The sequence below is a fragment of the Lepisosteus platostomus genome, chromosome 3, assembly GCF_059453375.1.
Source record: "Lepisosteus platostomus isolate fLepPlt1 chromosome 3, fLepPlt1.hap1, whole genome shotgun sequence".
Lineage (NCBI taxonomy): Eukaryota > Metazoa > Chordata > Actinopteri > Semionotiformes > Lepisosteidae > Lepisosteus > Lepisosteus platostomus.
Window position 1 is genome coordinate 80,027,199 of NC_142613.1, and position 13,678 is coordinate 80,040,876.

General features: G+C 38.5%; 1 protein-coding gene across 1 annotated transcript in view; it reads right to left on the bottom strand.

The window, feature by feature from the left end:
• slc35f1 (solute carrier family 35 member F1) overlaps positions 1-13,678 on the bottom strand; it is a 155,347-nt gene that overhangs the window by 45,835 nt on the left and 95,834 nt on the right. Inside the window, exon 3 of the mRNA XM_088627033.1 lies at positions 7,577-7,704. Coding sequence (XP_088483159.1) covers positions 7,577-7,704 — 128 coding nt within the window. The remainder of the gene's footprint in view (positions 1-7,576; positions 7,705-13,678) is intronic.

Sequence of the window (13,678 nt, forward strand, 5' to 3'; positions counted from 1 at the left end):
AAGTCTGTCCTTGAAACAGCACATTATGGTGTTAAAGCCAAGTGTAATACAACTCTATGAAACTGGGAATGAACAGACATATGACACAGTGATAAACCACAGTACAGGCAATGGTGTAAATGTGTTAAAATACAAGAGTATAATATCATTTTACATTTACTGAATGTTTTCATAAGAATGTGCCTTCCAGATTCAGGGTAAAATGCTCCCAGAAAAAAAATTAAAGTTAATTAATCTATCTATAAAGTAAAAAACAACACATTCTGTTTTATTCTTACAAAAGGCTAGATACAGTACATCAACTTCTACAGTACTTCAGTATTGAAACAGACTACCCAACTCTTGAATGCACGAGTTTATTGAATGATGAACCTTAATGTTAACAGATAACAGAAACACCCCTTTCAGCAGAAAAGAATAACGTAATGCTCAGCTCTGCTTAGATTGGACACATAACACTATGATGATTCTGTTATGACAGGTATCAGAATTTAAGATTTAAAGCCAAATGTTATGGTCACTTAATTATCTCTCAGAAATTTGAAAATATTAAAATGTGTGATTTATGTGTTTAACTGATATTAACTAGACAAATAATTTTCCTACCTCATTTGAGATTAAATTAAACATTTAAAGCAGTTTTTAAATCCTATCCCCTAAAATGTTGGAGAACACTTGCGAAAGTTTGTCTTCAAAACACACTTCCTTATACTATTAACCAGGTGTAAAGGGACAAGAACTTCTTCAAGACAAACAATACAAATTTGGCTTAGAGGCTTACAGAAAGTCATCACACACTCTAAAAGGGCAGCAGGACCAGACAAGATGAAAGCTTTACTGATCTGCATTCTCTGACAGCTGTGGGGAATGACCTGTCTCCCTCAGTCACTTGATCAATTGTTCAGGTGAATGTTTAAAAACCAGGAAGCAGAGGTTTTTCAGAGTTGGTCAATATGTGAAGGCAGCTCCTTTGTTGAGCAAACCTCACCAGAGGGAAAGAAGCGACTAAGTTTGGAGATGTGAGATTTTTGGAAGAGCCCCAGAGATTTTGTTATGAGCTAGTAAGTATCTCAGCTGCCTGGGTACTGATGGTGATGGACAAATCTATTCAGTAGCTTGAAAAAGTTGTGTGGTGTTGGTTTATTTCTCTTCATGCTGTAAACAAAAGAGCACTGTTTCCCTTGTATGTCATTTTTATACCGATCTGCCTATAAACAATCCTGTTTTAACCTCTGTTTCAGGTTGTGTTACACACCCTTTTTGGTACTTACTGCTCCTACAAAAACATAAAAGTTTACATGCCTTTTACATTTTTCTAGAATAAATCTACATATTTCATATTTCTAAGCACTTATAGGACAGGAACATTGGTAGTATGGGTTAATCTCAGGTTCTTTCAACCAGAAGATGACGGTTTTTGCATTCAAGAACATCTGAAATTACTGCTATAATGTTTAAAGTTTCTTTTTATTCCTTGATGATAGGAGTAAACAATTGTTTGTGTTCTGTCAACACTCCTGAAAAATGCTGCAGAAATCAAAAACACATATATTAATGTCCCAGAGCAATACATGTCAATGGGTTGTGTTCCAGTGCACTCCCAATCAGAGAGTTGAACTCTCTGACAAAAACAATTATGCAAATTTTTGTGTGGGCTAAAATTTATTTTGCAACACTGTGTCTGTTAATGTTTATCCATTTAACCATTTAATTTAAGGTTGTTGGTCGTGGTAGGCAGTGAACAGGGTGGAATAAGCAGGAGTAATGATCCCACTGGTGCATCTGCAGTCCACAGCTGTCTGAAGTTCTCTCATGACGCCTTCTCAATGCCATTTATTAAATGTCTCATATGTATGACCATAAATCAGTTTCTCCTTATTTAGTTAGCCGATTATTAATCGTAAGCTGTTTTATTTAATAGTTTATTGAATTTTAAGGTAGGAATATATTATCCTCATTGTTTTAAAAATAACTTTAAATGAAATATGTTTTATATATAAATTATTTGCATTGTATTCAGTTTTAACATTATTTCCACACAGTAGCGCACCTTATTTAAGGGTGTATGAAGAAATAAAATATTTCTTTTATTTTTCATTTTATAGAAACTACACATACAGTGCAGATCACAGCAAAGAGATTTTATAATTGATTTATTAGTGTGAGACAATGGGACAGGAATGGTGGCTGGACGAACCCTGAGATGAAGATTTCCCAGCGACACTGTTCACTCTGGAGTGTGGCTCCATTTGAGACAATTCACACAGCACATATTGTCTCAAATGCTTCATCTGCATGCCTCTTGCTGAATATGCCCAAGTGCTACAGCAATAACTAATAACTTCCTGTATTAGTACATATTCTTGAGGCACGTCAAACCAAAAAGGCACTAATTAAGAGTGCGGAAATTTAGAATTAACTGTTCACGCTTTCAAAAGGGTTACATACAACTTCAAATCTGTTATGTCCTTTGACTTTTATCTATAAAATTTTATTAGCCTTTTTATACACTCTAAATTTTCAAATTACTAACCTTTAATCTACGAGGCATTAAAGGCTATTAATGTTCCTGATGTAACAGCACAGGAGTGACGATTACCATGCTCTGAAACACTCCCTCTAATGTGTCTCTCACCAGAAACTGCACTGCCCACTGAGTGTATCCTGACTGACCACAGTAGTGCTCAGCCAAATGTTTGCCAAAGCCTGAACAAGTCTAATTGCAGTCAAGTTAATGGCACGGCCAATCCATGAACCAGAAATTACCGGACAATAAGGGCGTGAAGTTAAAGACAGCTTTTGTTATCTTCCTTAGTGTCAATTCAAGAATTTCAAGAAGAAATGATGCACAAATAAGATTTCACAGGTCTTAAAGAAACAGCTTTAGTGAATTAACAATAGGATTGGGGCTAACAATAGCAAAGTGTGCTGTTTTATTGTGCTAAAAGAAGCAGTTGGTAATATTAACTGCATCTACAACTTTCTGTCACATTCTGTAAACATCTCCAAAATGCAGGGTTCTGTAGAATATGTGATGTTGCTAAGCAACAACACATCACCCATTTAGAAACCAGAGGGATTTGGTGACTGAGTTCACAGTACTTTTTCTGAAGTCCCCAGTGAATATAAAGGTGAAACTAAGCTAGACTCCAGAAAAGGATAGTATGACAAAACATTACATAAGCACAGCCAAAGAACTGTGCTATTAGTAGACACAAGCTCTCCTTTTAAATCTACTGTAAGGACAAGTATTCTGACTTCCTCAACCCAAATGCTCAATAGTATATACGTTAGTTTAAGAACTAGTTTTAGATTTGTGTGTCTGGCTTCCCCTTGTTCAGCATAATAGCATCCTTACTCATCTCCAAAAAGACGTCCACTTTGGTTTACTGTCTTTTTACTTTCAAAGAATGTAATTGTTTATAATAGTTTCTGAATTTGATTAACTTCACAGATGGTTCCGAAAAAATGACAGCAGTACATCAAGATGTTTAACCTCAGATAATAATTAAAATTTTGATGTAGAAGGAATCATTCAAGCTTTCAGGGTTAGCAAATACTTGTATTTGGATTGTGACTGAAAATGTTTGAATGGTCAAATTAGGTTGATGCTACCAGCGAAGTACCACAGTGATCTGTACTAGGAGCACAATGCTCCCTGATTTCTATCATTTGTACACATTCTGGACTAGTTAGTAAAGTAGTCACATTTGCACAATACCATAATAAGAGGATTGGCAAACACAGTAGACACAGAAAAATAAACTAGAAAATAATTAGAATTCTATACTAATTGGGAAATGCTGAGATAGAAGAGGCAATTTATGAAACTGACTTAGATATTTATGTTGAAATACAATTTGCATTCTCTAGACAATATAATTAAACTTTAAAACACAAAATGCTGAACCTGACGATCCAAATTATCCAAGTGCTCAGTGCTGTTTTTATTATATGTGTGTGTGAGTGTGTGTGCACGCGTGCTCATGTTGGTCATTGAGATGTTCTGTGGTTTCTGTGAGAAGATGTCTTGTAGGTGGCACTTGAATGCTTTGGTTTGATCAGGGGTGGTACTTTGTTCAAAACCCTGAGAACCACTGCCTTACACTGACAGCTATAGGAACTGAATTGTTTAAATCTTGAACAGAGAGGGGAGCTCACTCAAGTATTCAAAATCCTCAAAGGCAGTGATGAAATCAACCTGTGGACGTCTTCAGAATAAACCATGAAAAACAAACAAGAGGAAACACAAACATCTGGAAACGATGTGAACGTTCATTTTACAACAGGAGGATATTAAGGGTTGAGTGGGTAAGATATCCAACTGTTCTGTTAAAGCTGATACCCTGGTTTCTTTCAAGAAATGTCTGGAGAAGATCATTGCATCATCCATCCAACCATTTACTAACCCCTTCTTTAAATTCAGGTCGCGAGAGAGCTTGCTCAATCCTGGCAAGCGACGGGCAAAAGGCAGGGTGTAACGAACAGTTCTTTCCGGACCCTATGCGGACGACACAATCCAAATAAGTGGGAAACACTGGGAAAACGTCATGCAGGAATACGGGGCTGAAAACAGGGGGGCGTGTCCAAAGTGCTCTGATGCACGGGGGAGTTGTGGCCGAGGCAAACAATCCAAAAGAATAATCCTTAGAGAGTATCCAAAACACATGGGTAAGTCCAAAACCAGGAGATCCATCAAAACTAGGAATTAAAACCAGAAACCGGGTCGGAACCGGCGGACAGGGAACAGGAACGGGAACAGAGATTAAAACCTTAACGGGACCAGGCGCTTCCAGGTCCCGGACTCGCACGGTACGGAAACCAGATGCAGAGCCCGGATGAGCGTCAGCGTCTGGCTTTTAAGGTGGGCTGGGAATAGGAATCAGGTGCACAGAATAAAGTCTAAAGTGAAAGGGCTGGAGCACACTTAAGGAGGGGGGACTGTAACCGTGACACAGGGTACACCCTGGATGGGACACCAGTCCATCACAGAGCAGAATAAACAGACGCTCACACCTAGGGCTAGTGTTTCCTGAAGCTAATTAACCTACTACTACTGTATGTCATTGGATTGTGGAAGGAAACCAAAGCACCCAGAGAAAGCCCACAAGGACATGAACATACAAACTCTGCAGAAAAAGCACCACAGATTCGGAATTGAACTCAGGACCCCTGTGCTGCTGGGCAGCAATGCTTATCCCTGCACCACCATGCTGCTGTGATTCGGTTAGTTACCTATTAACTACCAAATAGGCTACATGGGCCAAATGGCCTCCTCTGGATAGTAACGTAAACATATGTTTTCACTGAACTGTTTTTCATATTATTTCTAACACTTTATTAAAGTAATCTCTGATCTCCCAGAATGTATGTAAGTTTTGTGCGAGTCTTGTTTGATGAAGTATTCTTGTAAGATTTCCCTCAGTATGTGAAATCTGCAGATTACAAGATTACTCAAACATTTTAACAAATATAATATACATTGTTTCTATAACTGACTGCATGAGTGCAATTAAGATCTCTAAAATACAGAGAGCCATGTGCTTGTATTTTATACTAAGATTACACTATTTTATACTTAGAGTAATATGAAAAACTCTATCACTAAAGTATTTATATGCATGAACAATCTTTGCTAATAACCATGCTAACTACCACAACAATCAATCATTAGTACTGGGTCTGTTCATCCTGTGTTATTGACACCCAGTAATGTTTTCTTAATGTACTACCAGTTATAAATATATGACTAGCTATAAATCGAATTTGTAGGCAGGACGTTTTTACTTCAATATTTAAAGCTTCTGAGTTATGTTCTACACATTTAGTAAGTCTTTTCATGCTGCTCATTTTTAATTGGCACTCTGCTAAACCAATTTCCAAAACCAAAGAACGATTTTTCATCATGACTATTAGCATATTCTCCTCAAGGTTGATGAGGGGCTACATTAATCTGTAAGCCAGGTGGTTATGTGATAGCCTGCTCTAGCTCACAGGTTTTCATTTTCTTAAAGGTATAATGCAACAACGTAGTAAATGTCTCACTATTGTGCAGTCACCTCCGAAGTTTATGTGATATACTGTAATGTAGCTTTGTCCAGAGAGCTGTGGTGATTTATCACTGGGGAGAAATGGCAACACAGTTCTCTAATGTCTGTTATTTCCAATCTATTAAACTAAAAGGTTTCAAAAATTGTTTTCATCTCCCAACAGTAAATTGTGTAATTACCCCCCAAAAAATTCAGTGATATAGGGAATAATCCTCCATCCACTGCACATTTTAAATCTCGACTACCAACAAAGGCTGTACTTGTACTATTACATTGTACTAAAACAATGTAATTAATGTACTACAACAAATATAAACTAGCTCTGTTTAATGATCAATGCGGTATTTTTGCAAAATATATAAACTGATTGTGTCAGTGAAGATTATCAGGGCAGCTTCCAAAGCTTTTTTGTTAACCAATATTTTCTTAACATTTCATTTGATGCTTAAAGGGATAAAAAAATCCCTTTAAGCATCACCTATTATTTTTTTCACTTTTTATTATCCACTATAAAGAAGGGAAGAGGAGTAGAAAACAATTGGAGGTAATTAATTAATCACAGACTGTTCATAATTATGAAACAGTAGAAAGTTATAAAGCGACACTGAACAGAGAGAAGGGAGAAGAATGACACTCACTTGTCTTTAAAGAAACACAATTGGTGGCAATCTGTTGCAAACATGCTTAATTAAATTAACATTCCCTTACATGCCAGCAGCCATATCACTCTGCAACTCACAACTGGCAACCCACTGAAGCTAAGCTGCTGCTCGAAGAGGTGTTAGTGGGGCCAGCAGGGGGCGCTCACCCTGCAGTCCATATGGGTCCTAATACCCCACTGTGGTAACGGGGACACTGTACTGTAAACAGGTGCTGTTCTTTGGATGAGACGTAAAACTGGGGTCCTGACTCTCTGTGGTGTCCCAGGGTGTTTCTCGAAAAGAGTAGGGGTATAACCCCTGGCCTGGCCAAATTTCCCACTGGCTTCATTACTCTGCTCTCCTCCCCACTGATAGCTGGTGTGTGGTGAGCGTTCTGGCGCACTAGGGCTGCCGTCGCATCTTCCAGGTGGGGCTGCATACTGGTGGTGGTGGAGGGGAGTCCCCGTTACCTGTAAAGCGCTTTGAGTGGAGTGTCCAGAAAAGCGCTATATAAGTGTTAGCAATTATTATTATTATTATTATTATTATTATTATTATTATTATTATTATTAAACTAAAGAAGGTAAAAAAATCTAATAGATTAACCCTGGGTGTCAGGAAAAAAGGAAGCGGACCCAGCAATTGGAAAGGGCATTGTGGAACAACAACACTTCAAAAAGACAACAGTGGGCCCCTTTACGTTAAGAAAACAGATTTCTTTTTTTTTACATATATTATTCCCCTTACAAGAAATTTCCCTGGACATGTAACATGCAAGCAGAATTAAGTGTGATATGGTAGTGTAGAACACTGTGCTGCACCAGAGCAGCTGGACAGGAGACTTAAGAACAGGCCAGCAGATATGGAATACATACAGAGGCATACCTGCACACTTGTCAGTGTGGTGTACTGGTAAGCTTTGATTACCAGGTAATTGGCTTCTATATCTATTAACCCCAGGATCATGTACTTCCACCATCTCCTCTTCAGTATTGCCAGTAAATTTTCTTCTCCTAGCCAGGAAACAAAACACAAACAAACAAACAAACAAACAAACAAACAAACATTAGATATATATATATTAATTTTCCTTTATTATTTTAACATGAGAAATTTTCGGGTTTAACCCTTTGCTCTTAATTCACTTCCAACCTAAACACATTTTGTTTACACATAATCTAGAAAAAGAAAAAAGAAAAAAACAATGCAGTGACTACAGATGATAATTGGATCATCACAATATAAACTTCTGTACTGCAAAGAACAAATCTACACCTTTTCCTTTTTTCTTCTTTGAAAAGCTTGTTAATGTCCTGTGCTTTATTTTCATTAAAACATTATAAACCATAAAACAAGTACATGGAAAAGTGAACTGAACACTTTAATGTGTTGATCTTATTGATCAACAGCTCTAAACTTTTGCTCATGTTAGCCACAAACATTCTTAGCTCATCCTTGCTGCTGTACAGGAACAATCAACTAATCTGCTGCTGAATCAGCACATTGCAGTGTACTCCATCGAAGCAGGAGTTCATCAGTCTTAGCTACAAGCAGATCCAAGAGCATTTCCTATATTTCATACTGTTTAGATTTTGTGCTGCACAAATCTCAGATTGAATCAGGGGTAATACCACACTGTACCTGTACAGCTGGTACAGCAATGTGGTCAAGTGCAACACAGATTTGCTCAGTATAAATGTAGGCTTGCCATTTTTTATTCGAAGTTAGTAAATCCTAATCCTTCTATTTTGAGTCCTTTTGTGACAAATCGTACAAAAAAACTATGGCTAACTTATTGTTCTATTTTATATGTGCCTTAATGATGATTCTAAGTATGAAACATGAGTGAATGTTTTCAATTACAATTTATGTTAAAATCAAGCCATCACACTCAAATCTTACAATAAATTATTTTTTCATTATTTTCAGTTACAAAACTGATGGACAATACATTCCATGGTGAAATTGTAAGATGATATAATACCACAAAATACAACTTTTTACTCAGAAACTCAAAGTGCTGCACAATAGTACAATAAAGAATAAAAAAGAACAGTAAGTAAACTCTGTTAAACTTATTTATACATCAAAAGATAAACTGAAAAGACAGACATGCACTCACAGGGATTTAGGCAGTGATTTCACAGAAGTACACTGTGACTGTGTACACTAAATGGTCTATTACCCACTGTGTTGAGCCTGTTCTTCTAGAGAATAAGAAGATTAAGATTTGGAGTGTACTCACAAAATAGTATTTAAGATAACCTGAAGCCAGATCATTTAGTGTCTTGTACATGGCAGGAGAACTTTAAACTCTAGGGAGCCAGTACCATTTACAAAAGATTATGTCCTAATGTTAGCACAGTGGACCCAGTTCCCGAGTGTTGGGAAATACATGTTAAAAGAACAGCAAAAGTGTGTTAGTAACAATAAACACACATTTGACAGATGAAAATGAAATCTCATATTCATTCAGAGGAAATAATAATTAGTAGGATTGGTAATAAGAACAGAAATATGCAGTTGAGACACACATTTTCACATGAAAACCAAAGACAGTGCAGCATGCGCCTGCAGCCTACAACTTATCAATCACACAGATAAGAAGGGCATAGAAACAGCACAAGAGAAGCAGAACATCTGAGAGCCTCATTGAGAGAACACCCACCACTACTCCAGCAGTGGAAGCTGGGAGCTGCCTGTCTAGTTGTATTCACGTCTCAGCATGAGAACAGTGTGGACAGTGTGGACAGGAAGTAGGCAGAGAGCGGTCACCAAGGGGTCTGTTAACATCAACAAGGTATAATCCCGGAGGGGAATTGATCTACCCTGAAAGGGGAAGAGTAACCAAGGTTACTTGTTTACTTTCAGCTGGTTATCAGTGCTGTAGGGGATTTTAAGTATTCCCAGAAGGGAACATGATGATCAGAAAAAAAAGTTATCTTCCAAACTCTGGAGGGCCATCAAGTATGAGAGAAGGAAAAGAATAAAAGTCTCCTAAAATATACTCAGGGTGAGCAAGAGATACATTTACAAGGATTATAAGAATTTATAAGGATTTATTTCAGTGCCCATGCACACTAACAGCAGAAAAATCTAAATAACATAGCACAGAAATAAAGAAAGAGATGACAGACATGGAAAAGGAGCTAATTAAAAGCCTGATTAAACAGATAAGTCTTTAGATTAAAAAAAACGGTTAAAAAAGTTTACATTTCTTAGATTGTCAGAGGTGAGTTCCACAGTTGTGGAGCAAGGCAGCAGAAAGCTGTTCTCCGAGACACTTGTTCCTATCAGCAGATTTTACTAAAGATGTGCCTCAGCAGAGCATAAAGCCCTGCTTAGTACAGCTAAATATTGTGGGGATTAGACGTTTAGGGCTTAAAAATTTTAAAGTAAAAGTTTGTACTGGACATGCTCGGTAATGGGGTGCTAGTGGACACATGTCAAAATTGGGGTGATGTGGTCATGGAACCTTGAATGAATTTGAAGTCAAGCAGCTTAATTTTGAACCATTTGAACTTTGTTAAGGAAGTGCTTAGATAGACCAATTATGATGGTGAAAGTTTAGGCTTAGTTGCAGCCTCCTCCTGCTGGTGAATAAATTGGACACACCTGCCTTGACTGACTGATTTGCCTCCAGTGAAATGGAATTTCACAGGCAGAAAGGGGTTTATCTGATTGGCCCTGTAGATTACTGAACATTCCTCAGGAGCAGCAGGCAGAGAATATCTGCAGTCAGGTGCAGAGGCTGGGGGCAGTGTCTAATCTCCTGCAGTTCAGGGAGTGAGGAGGATGGGCTGTAGGGCTTTAGGGGCAAGGGAAAGGCGTTTGGCACGATCTGTTTCTGGTTAAAGCCCAGGAGTGAAGGGGGGGTCATTTAAAGACTTTCAAAGAGGATAAGGCTAGGGTTTTTTATTTTTGGTGCACAATATGGGTTTTTGTAGTGTTTTTGGTAGTTTTGTAAAGGCCATGGTGGCCTGTAAGGTCATCATGTGTCGTTACTTTTGCGCACTTATGGTTTTTTAAGGGTGGTGATGGTTCGACTCCATTATCATCACACACCACTGATTCCTGCTCTTCATCCTGTTTCATAACCACTATTCCAGCTCTCAGTGCTTTTCCTGTCTTTGCAATGGTCTTCCCTGTTTTGTTTTATTTGCAAAGAAATTTGGACAGGCTTTAAACAAATTATCTTCACTCCCACACAGGTTAAGTTGCCTGACATTTATGCATTCTGCATATGTATGTCCAATTTCCCTGCATCTTCCACAAACATATTTTGTACAGGCTTCCACGCAATGACCCGACTCTCCACACCAAGCCTTGATTTTCACTGAAAACAGTCAACGAAGTAATATGCTTAAAACCACATAACCATTTCTGTCTTTATATAATGAAACAGGTATTCTCCAAGCACAGGACCAAATGCTATCATCGTCCAAGACTTTCAGTGCATCACCTTTAACTAAACAAAACTTAAACAACCATGTAACTACCTTCTTTCATTACCAATTCAGAGGCATTGAGAGCTGGAATAGTGGTTATAGAACAGGATGAAGAAGGGGAATAGGTGGTGGGTGATGAGAGAGAGCAGCGAGAATGAAGAGGATGTGGAGAGTTCAGGAGGTAGTGAGGGGGAAGAGAATGTAGAGGAAAAGGATGACAATGACGTGCAAAGTGAGCTGGATTGGGTTTGATTGGTAACATTTCTCTCGATAGTCAGACATCTTTGGTGACTGATGGGGTTCAAATGGTATTGTTACGGATTCGTCCAGTGAAACCGAAACCAAGTAGTGAACCCACTTGCGGGAGCCGACAGAGACGAGTCGTGATCCAAATACCGTAGCCGAAAGAGAGAGCCGAGAGTCCAGGGGAAGCCAGTGATCCAAACAGGGAGAGAGTAGCCAAAGCCAGACCGTAATCCAAAACCGTAGATGAAGGAGAGAGCCAAGAGTCCAGGGGAAGCCAGAGAACCAAACAAGGAGAAAGCAACCGAAGCCGAGCCGTAATCCAATAGATGTAGTAAAAGGGGAAAAACCAAAGTCGGAACCAGAACAGTACGAGGAGGTAGAAGGCGTAGCGCAACTAAGTAGCTCGAAAGGGAAACCAATACTGAGCGAGGGGGTAGGGAAAGACTAATGCTTAAATACCAGATGAGACAGAGGTGTGGTGGTGAAAGCGTACACTGATAGGTGGACTGATGAACTAAGGCTACGCCTTCTTCTGCCTCTTTCGTTGCCGAGAGGCAGGGATCGTAACAGGTATTTACAGTACATTGTGCAGTCTAAAAGATCGGCTGAGACATCAGATTTCGAAAAAGATTTAACACCGAGTGGGAAAGTGAGGGAAGAAAGCTGGCAGAATAGTCAGAATGCAGAAATGGCAGTTTCTCCCAGGGGGTGAGAGACTCGTTTTTAGTCCTGCTGACTAGGTTTTAGGGCCATTTATTGCAGAAAGGAGGGGGGAGAGCTGTGCTTTGGGAGTGGAGAAAGAAAATGGGGAAAAAAGTTCCTGAATAGCAGATGTCATTGTTTTAGTTTCCCTTAATCCTGTTTTAATAAGTATTATCAAAAAATGAGAAGCACTCTCTTGAAGTTAAGGGCAATGACTATATAATCATTTCGGAGTAATTTGAATGCTGATACTGTGTTGTTACAAGAGTGTGGGTTACCTTTAAAAACATTTTTTTATGGAGGTTCAGCCCATCAATTTAGTGGGTCAAACAAATCTGATGGTGTTGCTGTTTTAATTAAACATAAGCGGGTCAAGATACGTTGGTGCTTTGCGGTGAAACCGGGAAGCGCATTGGTGGTGTGTCAATTTAAACTCCTAAATGTCCCAATAGTGAACATGAGAGATACATTTTAATTCAGGATTTGAGGGAGTACTTATTGGGGAGGAAATTTTAATTGTCTTCTAGAGAAAGATGGTAGAATGAGGGTAGGGAAGCACAACAAATCTCATAAATCATCAGTCTTCTTACATACTGTGCGTAAGGATTTTAATTTAAAAGATGGCTTTAAACTACATAGTAAGGGAAGGGTAGAGCAGGTTTCACATGACAAAAGCCTTTTGGGACCCAAGCCTCACACATAGATTTTTATACATGATTATACTTGCACAGCTGCAGAGTAACCCGTCTTTTTTTCTGAATATTGTTTACTGTCACGTATGCTTTCGATGCCAGCAGCTGTTACTGTGTGGAAGCTGAATATTTTACTTCTTGAAGATGAGGAAGTGATGGGCAGGTTTAGGGAATGGCAGTCTTTGTACAGCTTCTTTGATACATGAGCAGAGTGGTGGGAGGAGGTGAAGGAGTGCACAGAATCTTTCTTCATCGAGATGGGGAGAGAGAAAAAGGAGAGGTTACGGAAAAAGGGGAGGTTGAAAAAGGACTGCAACAGAGATTACAGAAGTATTTTAAATTAATGGATTTATTATTTTTTTTAAGAAAATTGTTGCAGGGGAGGATTGATGTCAGGATTGAAGGGATGGGATGGTGATTTGAAGACTTGAAGACAAGCTGACTGTAAATGAGGATTTTTATTAGGTATTTTTAGGAAAGAAACAAGTGTCAGTTGAGTTGTTAGAAAAATGTGTGAATGTGATTCTAAAGAGTGTGAGGGCAGTTCAGTTTTGTCAAAGGATTTTTCCGTAGATGAGAGAACGTAAAGACTCCGGGGTTGGATGGTCTACACATTGAGTTTTATATGACCTTTTGGGATATTTTAGCATTGGATCTTTTAGCTGTTTTTAAAGAATTTTAGTTTTTAGATGGGCTGCCAGATAGTTTTAGAACAGGGGTTGTGATTTTATTATTTAAAAAGAATGATCGCACAGACCTGGCTATTTGGAGACCCATCACTCTCTTGAATTGTGAATTTAAATTGTTTTCTAAGTGTCTAACAATTATATTAAAATCTGTTTTGGGGGAGGTCATTCATCCAGATCAAGCCTATCGTGTGGCAGAAAAGAAGATCACGG